This window comes from Nelumbo lutea, chromosome 6 (genome assembly GCF_056320005.1).
Source record: "Nelumbo lutea isolate HS-2025 chromosome 6, American lotus-T2T, whole genome shotgun sequence".
NCBI classification, from domain to species: domain Eukaryota; kingdom Viridiplantae; phylum Streptophyta; class Magnoliopsida; order Proteales; family Nelumbonaceae; genus Nelumbo; species Nelumbo lutea.
In genome coordinates, this window is record NC_142689.1 from 53,763,846 (window position 1) to 53,784,270 (window position 20,425).

General features: G+C 36.2%; 1 protein-coding gene across 4 annotated transcripts in view; it reads right to left on the reverse strand.

Annotated features, from left to right (window-relative positions):
- Positions 1–1,576, reverse strand: part of LOC148848927 (abscisic-aldehyde oxidase-like) — a 126,029-nt gene extending 124,453 nt beyond the window's left edge. For 2 of the 4 annotated variants that reach the window (XM_088951960.1, XM_088951959.1), the window contains exon 1: positions 1,286–1,576. In XM_088951960.1, coding sequence (XP_088808086.1) covers positions 1,286–1,430 — 145 coding nt within the window. In that variant the 5' untranslated portion in view covers positions 1,431–1,576. Of the gene's footprint in view, positions 1–756; positions 1,075–1,285 lie in introns of those variants that run through there. The other 2 variants (XM_088951961.1, XM_088951963.1) reach the window with 2 other exon arrangements.
- Between the last annotated feature and the right edge of the window lie 18,849 nt (positions 1,577–20,425).

Consider the following 20,425-nt stretch of genomic DNA (forward strand, 5'->3'; position numbering starts at 1 on the left):
CCATCAAGAATGAGAGAGAGAGAGAGAATAAAAAGAAATCCAGACTTCTTCTCATATTCTCAGTTCTGTACATATTCACTTTTTGTACTGATTCTTATTACATGTGACTAATTTCTTCAACCAATTAATAGATTGCTGACTGCCTCTGTCAACTTGGCAACTTGATTTAGTTGCGCAATTAGTTAGGTTGTTGCTGACATGGCCTCTTCCTTTCTCTTCTAGAATATACATTTATTTCCTTTTGTTGGCTCCCCTGTTCCCTAACACATCCAGTTTTGGATTGCATATCTTTCATAAACAAAGTAAAAAAAAAAACAAATAGTAACTAAATTTGCAGATTATTTACATTTTCTATGAGTTTAAATTTTGCTTTAACTCATTCTATCATGAAGCTCTAAATCTTAAGGTAAATGGGACAATTTAAGGACATATTCTTTTGTCTATAACCTTAGTTTCTTAGCTTTGTTTAGAGGCAGCATAATAATTTAAAAGGTGTCTATGCTTCTTTACATTTTCTATGAGTTTAAATTTTTCTTTAACTCATTCTATCATGGATCTCTAAATCTTAAGGTTTCTGGGGCAATCTCAAACATATGCTTTTGTTTATAACCTTAGTTTCTTAGCTTTGTTTAGAGATTTAGAACAAGACAATAATTTAAAAATGTGTTTCCATGCTTCTTTTGATTGAGCTTTCCTAAATCTATCGAAACCCGCTCTCCCATACATTTTACCTTTCTACTCAAAGTCTAAGCGCACCTTTTTCAACAATTCAGAAGAACTTCACTGAAACTATAGTGAGACGCAACTTTTGCTCGATGTAGCGGACACTTACAACTGCACTCAACTGCAACCTATCACGGCATATATGATTTGCACTACAGAAGCGCCAACTGGATGCCTGCCACAAGCAAAAGAACACTCACTAAACCCTGACTTTAGGACCAAGGTTCCATCAAATGGCCTCAACACAGAGCGGAATTGAATGTTTCGTTGTTCGGTGGAAGAAATTGCGGAGGCCGGCGGAGGAGAAAAGAGTAAGATTAGAAGAGGGAAGGTAAAGTCATACAGCGCAACGCAAAATAGGGCCTCCCCATCTCATTTATGGGTACAGAAACCAGAGAAACTGGACCTACTCTGTAAACACCTATCCTCTAAACAAATAAAGCATGAAAAACATGTGTTCACCGTCCAAACTATTCAAAACTTCAAAAACCAACCGAAGCATCATAAAACTAGAAGCAAGAAAAATTTAAGGTCAGTAAAAGAAAATAGAAAAACAACTGACCTTCTCCACAACCAAGCTTAACACTTTTATAACGAGTCCGACAACGCAAGAATTCAAGCAAACTGGTAGAAGGATCAATGGTGGAGAGCTCAAATCTCTCACCATTAACAGAAAAAATCAGTTTCCTCTCCGTTCTGTCCTCCATTGCCCAGTATCAGTGAGGTCCAAAACACAGTTTGGTTCTCCACTAAAATACATTAGTAAATTACAGAAATACTGTCAAAGCAAAAACAGATAAGAGACACAGCAGGTCAAAGAGAGAGTCCCTTGAGGTGAGGGGTGTGTGTTGGTGTGTAAATGTCAAAACGCCGGTGAAATATGGACCGGCACGTCCACGCATTTTCGTACCGCCCGCACTGTAGCAGGCCGTGCTGGCACGGCCATGCTGGCCTGGGCCAGTAGTCCACAGGCCTTGGCCGGGCCGGCCTGTATTATTTCATTTTCAGATTTTCTCTCTTTTTTTGTTTTCATTTATAACAAAAAAAAATCAAAAACTCAAAAATTATAAAAAATAATAAGATTTTGAAGAAAAAATCATCTCAAATTTTTATTCAATATGAATAATTGATTCATTCAATAAAAATATAAAATGATAAAATGAATTAAAAAATAAAATAAATTTGAAAATTGTGATAATAAATTTGAAAAAAATTTACAATGGAATTGAAAAAAAATTACAAATTAATAACTTACAAGATGCAAATAAAATTGAAATTTGAAAATTGAAAATCTCAAATTTTACAATAATCTAAGAAATGTTCTTCAAGTCTCACTTTCCTCTTCTTATGATGATACATTCGAACAATCTTTTGAACAAATACACATCTCCAATGTTTCATTTGTCATCCGACTCCTCTTATCTAGCACTCTATTTCCTCCACTAAAACAAGATTCTAATGTTATTATGGACACTAGTGGGATTAGAAGATTATGTGTCATAACAGTTAACATAGGATAATTATTTTCCTATTGTTTTCCACCAAGCTAAAATATCTAATTTTTCTATTTCTGCATATATTTGAAAAATTAGAATACTATTTTGCAAATAAAAATTAAGTTCACTAAAAGATGAACTTGAAGTAAAGGAAGACGACAAACAATGCCCCTATGGACCATAGCTTAGCTCTACCTAATATGGTACCACTACTACTATGTTTAGCAAGTGACACTCAACCTTTTTTTTAATTTTAAATTCATATAAATTATACATATTAAACTTTTTTTTTTATTTTTTTTTCTTTTTGTCTACCTATATCTATTTGCATATTTTTATTATATGAATTAAGTATACCTTATAATTTTATCTTAGGATCTAATATTACAACTAAACAATTGTTAGCACCCATTTTTTGTTTAGTTCGCCACTTGAATCTCCAATTCACCCTAAATGCCTAATCAGATATTTTTTATCTTCCCAAAATAATAAAAAACCAAAAGGACTCAAATTTTAACCCAAAAGCCCCTAAATCCATCGTTAAACATGCCCGATCCTAATCGGGTAACCTCAATTTACCCCCATTTACACTTTGAACCTTAGATCAAACACCACCATCAAACCCCAAATATACTAAAACACCTACACATGAAATTTCAACCCAAGATTCCTCCGTCATTCTAACACCTCTAAACCAATTAGGCCATACGATTGAACCCTATACATACCAAAACATTTACTTATAAAGTTTCAATCCAAAAATCTCCCATTTAGCCCTCTATCAACCTAAGATTCCATTTTGGCTCCTCTTATTAACACAAATTTTTCATGATCTTGATCCCCCCAAGCCAATCAAACATTATCATTCAATCTTGAGTACCCTAAAGACCATAGTTACAAAACTTCACCCAAAAACACCCCCTGATTTCCCCTCCTTCACACAAAGATTCTTTTTTTACACCTGTGAGCATCATGAAAACGGCTTAGTAGTCACTTGGGCTGGAAATGGAGTCGCCACCCATCAGTTACAGAAAATGGAGATGATGGGACCTCCGAGAATGGTTATCAAATATATGTTGGTTCAACAATGACTCCATCAGCCTGAGGCACCGGTTAAACCAATCCAGGTAAGACTCGAATGGGAGAGGGAAGGGGTTAGGTGCCCCTCTCCCATGTCCAATAAGTGGGGAACATGGAAATTCCATTCAAGTGTGAGCATGAACAAATACTACTTTAATTAACTACAAATACACTAGCAAGTGAGACAAAACAAGAATGAACTAACATAAGAGAATCAAACACCACTTATTTATTTATCTATTATCATTTTGATTACTTTGCCTTCGTCTCAATCTATGGAAGCCAAAACTAGTAGCCGCTAGGTTCATTCATCCAAATTACATATCTCAACAACCAAATAAAACAACAATATTATCTTAGTCTTGACTCTTGAACATGGCAAACATGGCAGACAACCATCAAGGTTCAAATTCTATAAAACATGTCATCTAACTAGATTTAAAACACAAGAGACCAAATCAACCAAATGTAAGCATTACCAAGGTATTACCTTAGCAACAGAGCAGAAGAGCAAATTGGCAAATGTTAGCATTTTCATGGTATTATCAAAATAAAAAAAAAGAAAAAATAATAATAGAGCGGAAGAGCAAATACGGCCATCTCGACATCATCATGGTATTGTCAAACAAAAAGAACAATTATAGTAGATCCAGGTTGGTACCCGGTGACTTACAGGAGTTGATTTAAGAAAACTAAATCAGCTTACCTGGGTTGGGATTTTGGCCTTAGAATGAATTAATGGAGCAGGGGAACAAGAATACATATTTGCTACCGGTGCACACCATTCTTCTTCATACTTCATAGAGCTTGATCATGAGATTAATAACAAACATAGAGGAGATTTGGGACGATTTTAGGATACTAGAGATGAGTTCCACCACCATAGGTGGAAGGGTTTGAATTTGTTGTTGGAAATGGTGGTCTGATCAAGTTGTCTTAGCAACAAGCAATGGCAATTAGTGGTGGGGGTTTGTGTCTATGGGCTAACAATATTGACTAAAACGAAATCTTTTCAGATGGAAGGGTAAATGAGGGCATTTTTTGCTAAATTTTGGCAAGGTAGGGTTTTCAAGAATTCTGGGTTGATTGATGGGATCAGATTGGCCTGATGGATCCCGGATTGGGCAGATTTGGAAAGGGTTTGATTTAGTTTATTTAGGGCCTCAAAACAAAATCTTTGTGTGAGTGAAGGGCAAATAAATTCTGTTTTGATGAAATTTCACAAGGTAGGATTTTTAGGTAGTTTGAGGTGATTGGTAAGGTTTGATTGAGTCAAATGGGCCTGGATCGGAAGGACTTGGAATCTGATCAATCTATGATATTGAAATAGAATCTTAGTGTAATTAAAAGGTGAGTGGAGGTATTTTGGGTTGAGATTTCATAGGTGGGTATTTAGGGTGTCCAGGATCTGATGATTATGTCTAATTGGTTGAAGGGGGGTCAAGATCGGAGAAATGTAGGTCAATAAGATATTTCAGAACAAAATCTTTGTTTAATGGATGGACAAATGGGGGAATCTAGAGTTAAAACTTTATGGGCAGGTATTTTGATTTGTCCAAACTTTAATGGTGTGGTTTGATCGGTTCGGATGTATCAAGATCAAGGGAATCTGGCTTTCTGAGTGTTTAGTTTAACGAGATCGACCGAAATGGAATCTTTGCTTGATGAAAGGGTAAATTAAGGAATTTTGATTTAAAACTTCATGGGTAGGTATTTTGGGAGGTCCTAGGTCTAATGGTTATGTCTGATCTAATGGTTAAAGTGTAAATGGAGGTTGATCAGGGCCATCGAATAGGTATCGGGTAGGTTTAACGATGGATTTAAAGGCTTTGGGGCTAAAAGTTGGGCTTTTTGGGTTTTTGGGTGTTTCAAAGAGGTCGGAAGGGTTTGTTCAGGTGTTTGGGGGTGAATTGGAGGTTCAGGCAATGGACTAAGAAAAAATCGGGTGCTAACAACATCCTACACTAGTTGAATCAACCCATTCAGATATGCCTAATATGGGCCCAGTTGGACTAATCTGACCCCACTAATCAACTCTAAAGTTCCAAAACCCCATTCTATAAATAGCAAAAAATACCCTTGATTGCCTACTCATCTAAAAATATTCTATTTTTGGCTAATCTCATTAGTCCATATACACAAAACCACTTTGTATTTTGAGATCCATCTCCACCCTTAATTCTTTTAACCCAAATACCCACTATTAAACCAAAATTTCAGTTTGACTCATTTAAGCCTAAAATTACCAAACTACCACCAAAATTCCTAAAATTACCAAACTACCCCTAAACTTTACTAAAATCACTAAAATCTCCCCAACCTAACATATAAATATAACCTAAGGTTTTCAATTCAAGATAATACACTATTTTACATGTTCATCGCCCCTTACCTTTTAACACTCAATATGGCGACGATAGCCCCTATCTGTTCTCTCTTTCTACTTCTCCCGGATCACCTAAATCCATGCGAATTCTCCTGCTTCTTTCTTCTAACCTTCTGAACTCAAATCAAGCCCATACACGACCAAGTAGGGGAGGTAGAAGTTTTTCTTTCCTCTAATCTCTACTTCGACCACCCCCCTCTTTCTCTCTATTACACCCCTTTGATCCCCTAAACTATTCATCGTTCCCTTCGTTCTTGTTGCTAGTACCCAAAAAGTGGATACTTCCCCCTATAACTTGCAAATCCCTCTTTTGAGTAATAGTGTTGATTAATAGCTTTGTTTTTTTGTTCTTAGTTTGTAATTAGTTTATGCCTTTTGATTTAAGCTTTGGTATCTTTTATAATTTCAATATAAGGATCTCTTTTGCCTTTGCTTGAAGACTGTCTATGAAATCTGGGAGGCTCATGGCCAGCTCAAAAGATTTGGAGTCACCACCCAATTTTTAGAGGAAATGGGCCATCATTTTTTATACTATGAAAAATCGATCTAAGTCTTTGATAGTGACTCCGTTTTCTATGGAAAAGACACATAACCAAGAGATTTTGAGTTTTAAGGATTAAGAGAGGGAACGTATTAGGCACTTCTCTCTCCAAGCTGCTGTAGCATCCCGATACTAGAGTTATTCAGACAGCTTCTTTCAGGAAAAAACAGAAATGGTTGCACGAATTTCTTAAATCCAGAGGAACATGCTTTCAACTTCTCCTAGAACTGATTTTGAGGTGATGTTGTCGAGTCTTGGGTACTGATTTCCTTAAGACCCTCGCCTCTCTGCCTCTATTATCAATCAAGAAGAAATTGCAAGCCAAGTTTCTCCAACATTTCATAACCTCAAGTAACCCAAAAAAACTAAAAAAGAAACCCACCTTTTGTATGTACCTTGTCGAAAGATTTCTAGCAGCTAAAAGGACTTCAAATGAAACTTGAGTAAGGCACAAAACTAAGTTGAGCTTTTTGGTGTTAAGTTTGGAAGATAGGAGATGAGGCTTCAGCTTGGCTTCAGGGGCTTCGGGATTTCAAGTAGAACAGGTGTGTTATAGAAGTTAGAAAACTACCATCTTCCCCTCTTCTTCTCTTTTCTAGGGCCTCTCTTAGGTTTCCTTTCCTCCCTCTCTTTCGTGCCCCCCTCAAGCTCGAGTTGGGCCTCTATTTATAGAGAAAATGGAGGGAAATGGGTCTAAAATTCGCTTTGCTACAGTGTCTGTAACTGAGTAGAGTTCTTTCATTAAAATAGGCAAAGATTCTTCAAAGAAATAGGTGATCAGTTAAACTTTCTTGTTTGGTGAAACATTTTCTTCTATTTGGCGGTGGTTTTCATGGGTTTTGTGAGTCCAATGGGAGATTAGGGCATGAAAGATGTTGCAGTCTCGTATTTGGGGCTATCAGTGGCAGAAAATGTAAATTTGAAGAGCTTTTAAATGTGGTTTTGTCTTTTCTTAGCCTTAAGTGGGGTCTATTTGGCATTTTGAGTTTTTTAAGCCAATTAGACTCTGTTTGATTGATACAGGTGTTTTAATGGGTCAAGAATGGATCTGACACCAGCCATCACCCTTTTAAGGCTTCAGGTTGGTTTAGATGACGTGGTAATTTAATCAGGTGCATCGAAATGACATCTTTCTAGTTTAACGATCAAACAAATGAATTAGGATGTGAAATTTGGCGTCTTGGGGTTTTTTTAGGTCTCTGAATGTAGTGGTGAGGTCTGATTGGACAAATGGGGTCAAGATGATTGAGATCAATGGTTGACAAGTTTGAATCAATAGGATATGTTGGAATAGAATCTTTGTTTGATGAATGGTCAAACTGGGGAATTTTGGGATGAAATTTGGTGGGTTGGCACTTTTGATCATCCTAAATGTAATGGAAGTGATGGATCATTGATCAGAGGTATAGATTGATTGATTTAGTTTAGATCAATGTCTTAGCATATGGTTTTTCAATCAACAAGAGGATTCAAAATAGAATCTTACTTTTTCAATGGTCAAACAAAGGTGTTTCATCGTGAGATTTAACATGCTAGGGTTTTTTGGGTCTCCAAACACAGTGGCAAGGTCTGAGTTGTCATGTGTTGTTGGGATGATGGATGGTAGGATCTAATTAATGAGATTTGTTAGAATAGGGTCTAGGCTTAATGTGGGGTTAAATGTGGGAATTTTGAGCTACAATTTGGTAGGTAGGCATGGATTAGGGTGAGAAGTCAAGTGGATGGTTTTGATCTAAGAAATATATGGTTGATCTTAGTAATCCTTCAAAGCCATCGTAATAGGATCTTGAAGTTTTTGCAGTTGATCATCCTAGATTTGTGGTGAGATTCATTAGTTGATTGTTTCCTAGTGATCTTGGGGTGTTGGATTTGATTTTGGAGGAGTTAGAATTTGGATATCGCATAGATTGGGGCAATTAGAAAGGAAGTTGTTGTGATGAACGGTGGATCTTTAGAGTTTAGTCATAAAAATTGATGTGTAATTAAGTTATAGTTTTTTAAGTTAGGGGATGATGTATGATCAAGGTTCTTGTTTGTCTTGGGGATTTTGTCAAAGGAGGGGGTTTTTTTTCGGGTTTGAAAAGTTTGAAGTTTATTTGGTTGTGTTTTATGTTTTTCGAGTGCAAAAGGGGAGTACCAAAGAGGTAGGGTGAAGGGACCGAGCAAAAATTGGGTGCTAACAACTACCCCTCTTTGTTTAAAGTAGCAAGCTACTGAACAACAAAGAAAAAGAAGCACACAAAGATTTTTTGTAAGGGCCAAGAGTTTGGAGGAGGGGATTTTGCTGCTAGAACTTCAATCAAGGTTGAAGTTGATGTAGTTCAAAACTTTTATCCCAAGCCTTGGAAGGCAATTACAACTATCAAACAAACACGAGAAAAACATAGTGGTGCCATCCCAAAAATAGATAGCATTAGTTGATGTTTGATTTTTGATTTATGTAGTGGTGATTGCTAAGTTTTTTTTTTTATCTTTATTATTTATGTATTTCAATTTTGATAGTTGATCTGATGGGTTTGCTTTTTGAAGTTCAACTTTGTGATTTGATGAATGCTTTTGATTTGAATGATTGCTCCTTTTTTTCAAGATTTAGGTTTTCTGATAGTTGTTGTTATAAAGTTCAAATTTGTTATTTGATAAAAGCTCTCCACGTAAGTTTGTATGGGTTTGACCTTTTTATGTTGTGACATTTGAATTGATGATTTGATGGAAAATAAATTTTGATTTGAAAGATTATCGAGTTCTTTATGGATTTAGGTTTTTGTTAATTAAGGTTGAAGCTTGAATTTGCTATTTGATTCAAATGTTTAATAGAATATGGATTTTGGCTTTTTGATTTAAAATCTTTACAAGTAATGATTTTGAATTTTCATGGGTTTTGATTTTTGAAAATATTTGATTTTTTGCTGGTTTTATTTGATTTAAATATTTTATGGACTTTGGCTTTTGATTAAATTTTTTTTTATGGTTTGATTTTTGAAATTGGCTATTTGGTTTGAATATTTGATAGTTTTTATTTTTTATTTTTTATGGGTTTTGATTTTTGAAAATATTTGATTTTTTACAGGTTTAAATATTTGATGGTTTTGGCTTTTGATTAGATACTTGATTTAAGTATTTTATGGTTTTTACTTTTGATTTGAATTTTTATGGGTTTTGATTTTTGAATTTGATTTGAATGTTTGATGGATTTTGGCTTTTGATTGGTTATTTGATTTGAATATTTGATTGTTTTTCACCTTTGACAGATTTTGGCTTTTTATTTGTATATTGGATGTTTTTTTTTACCTTTGATTTGGATTTTTATGGGTTTTAATTTTTAAGATTTGATTTGAATATTTGATGGATTTTGACTCTTGATTTGAATTAGTTGTTTGATTTATGGATTTAAAATGTTTGATGAAAGTTTACCAACTTATTGTGGATTTTGATTTTTTTATTTGTGTTTTTACGGGTTTTAATTTTTGAATTTAGTTATTTAAAATGTTTGACAGAAGTTTATGGGTTTTGATTTTTGAAAATATTTGGAGAAATTTTAATATGGATTTTGACTTTTTTTTACCGGTTTTGATTTTTTATGTTTGTTGCTGAAATCATTTTAGGCAATCATTTTGAAAACTTAACAAAGGTCCTGCGATTGCTATAACACGTGTTGTCATTTTCAGAGGTAATAAGATCCCTTCATAGAGGAGCTACTTGCACATTAAAACGTTGATAATTTAGTTGACGAAAACTATGTGGTTCAAAGTGTATGATGTTAAAGTAAGTCCAATGCCCCCAGTAATGGTCCAGATTTCATAAAAAGGTGGTTTGAGGATAAGGTGGTTTGGTCACAACTTATCAAGCTCTCTATGCTTTTGGACATACTGCCATGCATCGGGGGCAAAAGATTTTGAAATCTTCAATTGTTTTAGGAATGATCGAATTGAAAGTTTTTTCTTTTTTTTTTCTTTGAGTGATTTGCTCGAAGGTATCTCACACGAGATTTTTTTTGGATTATACCGAGTGAATGCTTTTGATTAACTCCAAGATTTTGCACGAAGGCAAACCACACAAGATGATAGATTTCGATAGGTAAGAGATTATTCCAGAGAGATTTTGATGAATTTGGATGGGTATTTGATTATCCTTGAAGGTGAAATGCACAAAGTGAGAAATTTTGATGATTTCTTATGGGTATTCGATTATGCCCGAAGGTGGGTCGCACAAAGCAAGAAATTTTGGTGATATTCGATGGATATTCGATTATGCCCGAAGGCGGATCACACAAAGCAAGAAAATTTGATGATATTCAATGGGTATTCAATTATGTCCGAAGGTGGATTACACAAAGTGAGGAATTTCGATGATATTCAATGGGTATTCAATTATGCCTGAAGGTGGATTGCACAAAGCGAAAAATTTCAATGATATTTGATGGTATTTGATTATGCCCAAAGGCAGATCACACAAAGTGAGAGATTTTAATGATATTTGATGGATATTCGATTATGCCCGAAGGCATATCACACAAAGCGAAAGATTTTGATGATACTTGATGGTATTCGATTATGCCCAAAGGTTGATCGCATAAAGCGAGAGATTTTAATGATATTTATGGGTATTCAATTTTGATGATATTTGATGGTATTCGATTATGCCTGAAGGAAGATTGCAAAAAGCGAAAAATTTTGATGATATTCGATTATGCCCAAAGGCAGATTGCGAAAAGCGAGAAATTTTGATGATATTTGATTATGCCTGAAGGCGAATCACACAAAGTGAAAGATTTCGATGATATTGGATGGGTATTTGATTATGCCCTAAGGCGGATCACATAAAGCGAAAGATTTTGATGATATTTGATGAGTATTCATTATGCCCGTAGGTAGATGGATTTGGATGATTTAAATGAAAGAATGTTGGATGATTAATGACTTTTGGATTTAGATGAAAGCAATTTGCACAAAAGGATTATGAAGATGGTGAAGGAGATTTGTATGAAAGTTTTTTGATAATTGGGATGAAAGATTTTTGAATTTTCTAGAAAACATTTGGATGATTTGAAAACAAATTTTTGGATGCTTTAGATGGAAGAAAAATGATGCTATTTAGATTTTCACCATGCGATGATGCAAGATTTTTTTTTTGCCACAAGAGACTTTGATGCCACGAGGAACTTTGATGCCACAAATGACATTGGTGCCACGAATGACTTTAGTGCCTTGAGGGACTTTGGTGCCACGAGGGACTTTGATGCCACGAGGGAATTTGGTGCCACAAGGGACTTTAATGTCATGAGGGACTTTGATGCCATGGGGGACTTTAGTGCCATGTGGGACTTTGGTGCCACGAGGGACTTCTGATGCCACGAGGGACTTTTGATGCCACAGGGGACTTTGGTGCCATGGGGGACTTTGGTGCTACGAAAGACTTTGATGTTATGAGGGACTTTGTGCCATGAAGGACTTTGATGCCACTAGAGACTTTAAAACAGATTTGATGATCAAACAATGATTTTTATGCCATAGCGAGAGATTTCGATAATATTCGATTATGCCCGAAGGTGCATCGCATAAAGCGAGAGATTTCGATGATATTTTAAGGGTATTCAATTATACCCGAAAGCGGATGGATTTGGATGATTTAAATGAAAGAAAGTTGGATTATTAATGACTTTTGGATTTAGATGATGACAAATTTTTGGATGATGAAGGAGCTTTGTACAAAAATTTTTGGATGATTAGAATGGAAGATTTTTGAAATTTCTAGAAAACATTTAGATGATTTGGAAACAAATTTGGATGCTTTAGATGAACGAAAAATGATGCTATTGAGCTTTTCACCATGCGATGATGCAAGATTTTTTTTTTCCACGCGTGACTTTGATGCAATGAGGGACTTTGATGCCACAAGGGACTTTGGTGCCATGAGGGACTTTAATGCCTCGAGGGACTTTGGTTCCACGAGAAACTTTGGTGCCATGAGGGACTTTGGTGCCACGAGGGACTTTGATGCTACGAGGGACTTTGCTGCCACGAAGGACTTTGGTGCCACGAGGGACTTTAATGCCACTAGAGACTTTAAAACTGATTTGATGATCAAACAATGATTTTTATGCCATAGTGCAGGAAATGATATGCCCATCTGCAAGCTTGATGATTTTAAAAAGCAAGTAAACAGGTGATGACCCTTTTATTCTTTTCCTATGATAATTGGCCATTTTGAAATATTTGGAGTGCATATGATGCCGGCTGGGAAGATGATGACAAGAGGTTGAAACGGATTAGGTGAAAGGTGACAACTTACTTTTAACAAAACAATGACACCCATAAGATCCTGCTTACCTTTAATGTGGTGTGAGATTTGATGACAACAACATTGTTGGTTTCAGAGACATGTGTCTTAGAAATGTCAGATGCCAATTGGCAATTCACTTCGGGAAAATGTTTGAGCAAAAGGTGGTTGCCCATTCGAGTAGAGATTGAATCTTCACAACTTTGTTGAATCGAAATTTTGTGCTTTGATATTCTTGCCCCACGTTTGGGATATATTTTTTCTTTTTCTTTTTTCTCTTTTTTTTGTTTTTTTTCACCCTTTTTCCCCTAGTTTAGTGCTTCCAGGTCCACCTTCTTTTTCTTTCTCTTATTTTTTCACTTAGGAGGGTTTACACTTGATTCTGTTATTGTCAGCAAAAAAAGGTGTGCTCAAAGTTAGTTTGTTAATCTCTTAAAGATCGAGGAGATCTTATTAGATGAGATGAAATGTTGTTTAGGACATGGTTGAGAATCGAAAGATAGGAGGCTCAAATATTCTTTTGACATAGGTTTTAGATGCTTGAATTGACAAATGAGGCCTTTAACGCTTTTTTTTTGCTCTTATTCTTTTCCCTTTTTTTATTCCCTTTGGATGAGAAATGCTTTTCATGTCTTTCGATACCATGAGCCATACATATTTCTTGATCCAAGAGGGCTTTTCGTTAGGGTGGAGAATGAGGTGGTGATGAGAATAAAAATTATCATATTTTTATCCCTTAATATTCAGTCTCTTACACTTATTTAGTACCTAATTGGAGTCACTATTCTTGTATTTCGATTTAGGGCATGAAAGAAGGTGTTAGGTAAAAAACAAGGCTAATTGGGTAATTTTGCACAGTTTCGCTGCCGTACGATAATATGGGCATAACTCTCCCATCCGGACTCCAATTGATATGACTCAAGATGCATTGCAAAAGAAAAGAAACACTCTACAACTTTCGTGTTTTGAGTTTTGATAGATACGGAATGCATCGAGGTAAAATCAAGCCCGAAGTCTAAGCCGATTCGTTGATAAGCCCAGTTCGTAGAGAAGCCCAATTCACAGAGAACCTTGCAGCGACCCAATTCGTTGAGAAAGCACAATAAGAATTTAGCATGCATGAATAAGAATCGTCAAAGAGTCCTATCGGATTCAATTTTCTGCTGTAGTTCTTGAAAGATAAAAGAGATTAAGATTACCAATTAAGAGATAGGAGTAGATTAAATCTAATCTAGGCATTATCTATTAGAGAACTGAACTCCCAATGGAGAAAGAACTCCTAAGAGGAACAGGAGACAACTCCCTCCTAAGTTTATATAAAGGGGGCGGACTAGCACCCAAAGGCATCATGAAATCCTCTAAGAGAGCTTCAGCCTTCAAGAAGAGCAATTAGCAACCAAGGAGGAAGAAGCAGAGTTTGCCCCCTCTCATCTGGAAGCTGCGATTTCATCATGAAGTGTCTGTAAGATTTTAATTCCTGGTTGAAGGGTTAGGGAAGCTTTGATTCTATAAACATTGTGAGATCTAATTGATTTTTATTTCAGTTCATTGTTTATGGGTATTCATATATTTTCTGCGATTAACTGTGAAGATTATTTTTATTGATTAAGCAAGAAGGCGCCCTTGCTCATTCAATGAGAATAATCTATGGACGATTGAACCTCCAGTTTCATATATGATTGGTAGGTTTGATCATGGTGGTAATTAACAGAAATTGATTGCAAAAAAGTTTTTGATCTATGTTAGGCAAATGTATGATCTAGTTTAAACGGTCTGGGCTTGTGAGATCGCTGACCAGAATTGGGTCTTTCCCCTCTTAATGCTATTAATAGATTAAATCCTAAGATCTTGTTTAGGACTGTCTATTAATAAGAGAAGCAATCAAAGAGCTTGTTTTGGTTGTCGAATAATACGAGTAGAGGCCGGTTGTTAGAGCTTGTTAATGGCTATAACCAATTTATTTGTAAACATATGAATTTATCCTTGCATCGAGGATCAATGATAAGAATCAAAGCTAAACTTGTCCCTTCAACCGGAAGCTATCTCCCATTGATTTGATCCTTACTTTCTGTTATTTTTTGTTATTTTCTTTATTTCATCTAATTTTCTTATCTTCACATCCCCCTACTTCGTTCACTTGGAAATAAATCCACCTAATCCCTGTGGAGACGACCTTGCTCATCACTATCTACAAAAATATTTAATTCGAGCAGGACTTTTATCTTTGGTTGGATTCGACACCCACCAAATTTTGGCACCATTTTTGGGTATTGTGTCATAAATAGATTTATTTCCTTTTGCTTGGTTTATGCCTCGTTCTTCTCGTGTAGGTGAGCTCCAATATGATCCCGAGATCAAAAACATAGCTGCCAATGCACAACAGTTCGGCAATAGACATGAGTCCATACCGAGGAGAGTCAATGAGGTAAGTACTTCCTCCATTGATCAACGATTAGATACTCTTACCTCTCTTGTGGAAAAATTGGTGGTAGGTCATGTACAACAATGAAAGACTTGTGGCATTTGTTCCACTACGGGTCATCCAACCGACATGTGTCCTGCACTTCAAGATGAGCCCTATGAACAAGCCCATGCTATTGGAGGATTCCCATAAAGGAGGTACGATCCCTATTCAAATATTTACAATGCATGATGGAGGGATCATCCTAATCTCAACTATGGAGCCAAGCCCTTCAGTTCCAACAATATCAAGCTAGATAACCGGCTCTACAATATTCATCTTCCAAACCAGGTATGTTTTTAGATGAAATTGTTAAACCACTTGCAATTAACACCCAACAATTTCAATAGGAGACGAGGACCAACATCCAAAACCTAGAGAATCAAATGAGCCAATTGGCAACTGCTGTGAGTCGATTAGAATTTCAAAGATCAGGAGAACTACCCTCACAGACCAAGGTCGATCCTAAGCAGAATGCTAGTGCAATCACTTTAAGAAGCAGAAGGGAGCTGAATAAGCCTAGCAAGGAAGTGCCTAAGAATACAATTGAAGAAGAAATGGAAAATGAAGCACCTCCACCCCAAACTCAAGATGCAAGCAATGAACAACCCCAAGCCATAGTGACAACTCCACCCTTTCCTAGCCGCTTTGCAAAATCCAAGGAGGAGCAAGAGAAGGAAGAAGTTTTTGAACTTGGTGGGAATGAGGGATTCGGAATTTCCATTATTAAGCATTCTAATAAAGAGGGGTCAACCTTGAGTGCTAAATTTCAGGAAACCGTTGTAGCATTGAATGGTTCTCCAGAGTTGCAACAATCAGGTAATGCTCCTTATATTATGTTGCCAATTTCTAACAGGAAACCATTACCCTTTATTTTGCAGGCCTTTATTCCAGATTTGAACCCACCCATGATGGATGAAAGGGGAAGACACCGGAAGTTGCAACTACAAAAGTAAGAGGATCCGGTTTATGATGATTAAAAACAGGGAAGTTTGTTTTTTTTTCTTTTTCTTCTTGTTTTTGCATCTATAGTTTAGTTATTTCCCCCTTTTCTTTACATTTTGGCAATGTAAGTTTTAAGTGTGTGTGTGTGTAGGGGGGGATATATAGGATTTGATTTAGGATACGTAGAATTTTATTCAGTTTAAAAAAAAACTCAACTCTTTTGGAATCAATTGAAACAATGTTCTGGGAAGATTCTTATGAACTGGGTAAAGAAATATGATCAGAGAGTACACCATTCATCTGAAGCCATCCCTTTTAAGAGTCCTAAATCCAGGTTTAAGTAAATAGGGTAAATATTTTTACCTTGCAATTGAGGTAACCTAATGGGATGAAGCATAAAATGCACCTACTAGCCAGCCATCCAAAAGTAGGATGGAGTATAAAATGCACATACTGACCAAGTAATCCTAAAAGTGAGGTGGAGCATAAAATGCACTCACTTTCACCAAAGGAGAAAGAAAAAGAGAAAGAGAGAGAGGAAGTAAAAATGTTTTCCCTAGTTTACTACCTGGTTTGTAGTAGTAAAGAAGGGATTGACTGATAGATGATTTGAGTATAATTTGGTCGTGTTGAATTAATAGTTTGCAATAACCAACCTAGGATATTTGTGGAAAAAGATGAAAGAAGATTGAGTTTAAAGATTGGTAGGATAATTGTTTGTTTTGTTTTTGCTTGAATTTTGTCTTGCCCGAGGACGGGCAAGGTCCAAGTGTGGGGGGATTTTATGAGAATAAAAATCATCATATTTTTATTCCTAATTATTCAGTCTTTTTCAATTATTTAGTATCTAATTGGACTCACTATTCCCGTATTTCGATTTAGGGCACGAAAGAAGGTGTTGGGTAAAAAACAAGGCTAATCGGGTAATTTTGCACAGTTTTGGCGCTGTACGGTAATCTGGGCATAACTCTCCGATCCTAACTCCAATTGAGATGATTCAAGATGTATTGGAAAGATAAGGAAAAACTATACAACTTTCAAGTTTGAAATTTTGATAGATTCGGAATAAATCAAGGTCAAAATCGAGCCTGAAGTCTAATCCAATTCGTAGAGAAGCCCAGTTTGCAGCAGAAGCCTAGTTCGCAAAGAAGCCCAATTCACAGAGAAGCCTTGCAGCAGCCCAATTCGTTGAGAAAGTCCAATCCGAATTTAGCATGCATAAAAAAGAATCATCAAAGAGTCCTATTAGATTCAATTTTCTATTGTATTTCTAAAAAGATAAAAGAGATTAAGATTACCAATTAAGAGATAGGAGTAGATTAGATCTAATCTAGGCATTATCCATTAGAGAACTGAACTCCCAATGGAGAAAGAATTCCTAAGAGGAGCAGGAGACAACTCCCTCCTAAGTCTATATAAAGGGGGCAGATTAGCACCAAAAGGCATCATGAAATCCTCCAAGAGAGCTTCAGCCTTCAAGAAGAGCAATCAACAACCAAGGAGGAAGAAGTAGAAATTACAACAAAAATCAGTTTCCTCTCCGTTCTGTCCTCCATTGCCCAGTATTAGTGAGGTCCAAAATATAGTTTGGTTCTCCACTAAAATGCATTAGTAAATTACAAAAATACTGTCAAAGCAAAAATAGATAAGAGACATAGCAGGTCAAAGAGAGAGTCCCTTGAGGTGAGGGGTGTGTGTTGGTGTGTAAATGTCAAAACGCCGGAGAAATGTGGACCAACACGTCCACGCATTTTCGTACCGCCCGCACAGTAGCAGGCCGTGTTGGCACGGCCATGCTGGCCTGGGCCAGTAGTCCACAGGCCTTGGCTGGGCCGGCCTGTATTATTTCATTTTCAGATTTTCTCTCTCTCTTTTTTTTTTTTGTTTTCATTTATAACAAAAAAATAAATAAATAACTCAAAAATTATAAAAAATAATAAGATTTTGAAGGAAAAATCATCTCAAAATTTTATTCAATATGAATAATTGATTCATTCAATAAAAATATAAAATGATAACATGAATTGAAAAATAAAATAAATGTGATAATAAATTTGAAAAAAAAAATTACAATGGAATTGAAAAAAAATTACAAATTAATAACTTACAAGATGCAAATAAATTTGAAAATTGAAAATCTCAAAATTTACAATAATCTAAGAAATGTTCTTCAAGTCTCACTTTCCTCTTCTTATGATGATACATTCAAACAATCTTTTGAACAAATACACATCTCCAATGTTTCATTTGTCATCCGACTCCTCTTATTTAGCACTCTATTTCCTCCACTAAAACAATATTCTAATGTTATTATGGACACTAGTGGGATTAGAAGATTATGTGTCATAACAGTTAACATAGGATAATTATTTTCCTATTGTTTTCCACCAAGCTAAAATATCTAACTTTTCTATTTCTGCATATGTTTGAAAAATTAGAATACTATTTTGCAAATAAAAATTAAGTTCACTAAAAGATGAACTTGAAGCAAAGGAAGATGACAAGCAATGCCCCTATGGACCATAGCTTAGCTCTACCTAATATGGTACCACTACTACTATGTTTAGCAAGTGGCTACCTATATCTATTTGCATATTTTGATTATATGAATTAAGTATACCTTATAATTTTATCTTAGGATCTAATATTACAACTAAACAATTGTTAGCACCCATTTTTTGTTTAGTTCGCCACTTGAATCCCCAATTCACCCTAAATGCCTAATCAGATATTTTTGATCTTCCCAAAATAATAAAAAACCAAAAGGACTCAAATTTTAACCCAAAAGCCCCTAAATCCACCGTTAAACATGCCTGATCCTAATCGGATAAACTCAATTTACCCCCATTTACACTTTGAACCTTAGATCAAACACCACCATCAAACCCCAAATATACTAAAACACCTACACATGAAATTTCAACCCAAGATTCCTCCTTCATTCTAACACCTCTAAACCAATTAGGACATACAATTGAACCCTATACATACCAAAACATTTACTTATAAAGTTTCAATCCAAAACTCTCCCATTTAGCCCTCCATCAACCTAAGATTCCATTTTGGATTCTCTTATTAACCCAAATTTTCCATGATCTTGATCCCCCCAAGCCAATCAAACATTATCATTCAATCTTGAGTACCCTAAAGACCATAGTTACAAAACTTCACCCAAAAATACCCCCTGATTTCCCCTCTTTCGCACAAAGATTCTTTTTTGACACCTATGAGCATCATGAAAATGGCTTAGTAGTCACTTGGGCTAGAAATGGAGTTGCCACCCATCAGTTACAGAAATGGAGGTGATGGGATCTCCAAGAATGGTTTTCAAAGATATGTTGGTTCAACAATGACTCCATCAGCCTGAGGCACCAGTTAAACCAGTCCAGGTAAGACTCGAACGGGAGAGGGAAGGGGTTATGCGCCCCTCTCCCGTGTCCAATAAGTGGGGAACATGGAAATTCCATTCAAGTGTGAGCATGCACAAATACTACTTTAATTAACTACAAATACACTAGCAAGTGAGACAAAACAAGAATGAACTAACATAGGAGAATCAAACTGGATATTTAATGAGACTTGTGTTAGTTTTTAAATGTTCACAGTCGTTTGATAAGTCTGGGGAGATTTATCCTACCAAGGCTGACACTGGTGTGCTGCCAATTGTTGGGGTGGCTTCTCTTAGCCGCTAGGGTGAGACCCAAGGCACACGCAGTGTAGGATTACTTAAACCCTTGAACTGAACCAGATTTTCAGTATTGCCTTGGACCTTGGAGATTGATGGACAAAACTGGAAAGTTGCACCTGACCCTTAGATCCGATTATGGTACTGCACTAGGTGTAGGATTGGGCTATCTTTGATATGCCAATAAGTGAGATCCTTAGTGGGGGTCAAAACCTGGGTATGTTGGGACAGTCTGAGAATTCATCTGAGTGGATGATCATAGTGATGGGATCAGCCCCTTTGTCGGACAAAGGTAATGATCGGGGATGCACTCTCTTTGATGGAAACCAAACTGTCGGTAGTTGATTTCAATCGTTAGAATTTTGTTTTGCAAAATTTATATATATGATATATATACTTATGTACGATTTCAAAATGTTTGCAAACGGTTTTAATTCCCAGGATCCATGTTTGTAGAGAGTGCATCACTATTCCTTGTAGCCGAGGGAGAGGTCCTCTTTTGTCAGGCAGTGCTTGATCATTATGGGCTGAGTGGTTAAGTGTAAGGCCATTTAGGATAATACCTGATGGGCTAATCTTGCATCTGCCCATAGTCCTTGGGTTTTTATAAGATGGCTTGGCCCAAGGACCGCTAAGTGTAAGTGTTGGGCCCATAGGGTCCATGTGATGAGCTCAGGGGATTCACTGGGCTTTCTAGTGAATTCGGCTAGGCCTTGTAACAGAGGCTGGGCTGAACCCATGTGACTGAGTGTAGATCAATGCTTGGGTCCCACGCCATACAAAGAAGCACAATTGGGCAGCAATTTGGAAGACTATTGAGCAGTTAATACAT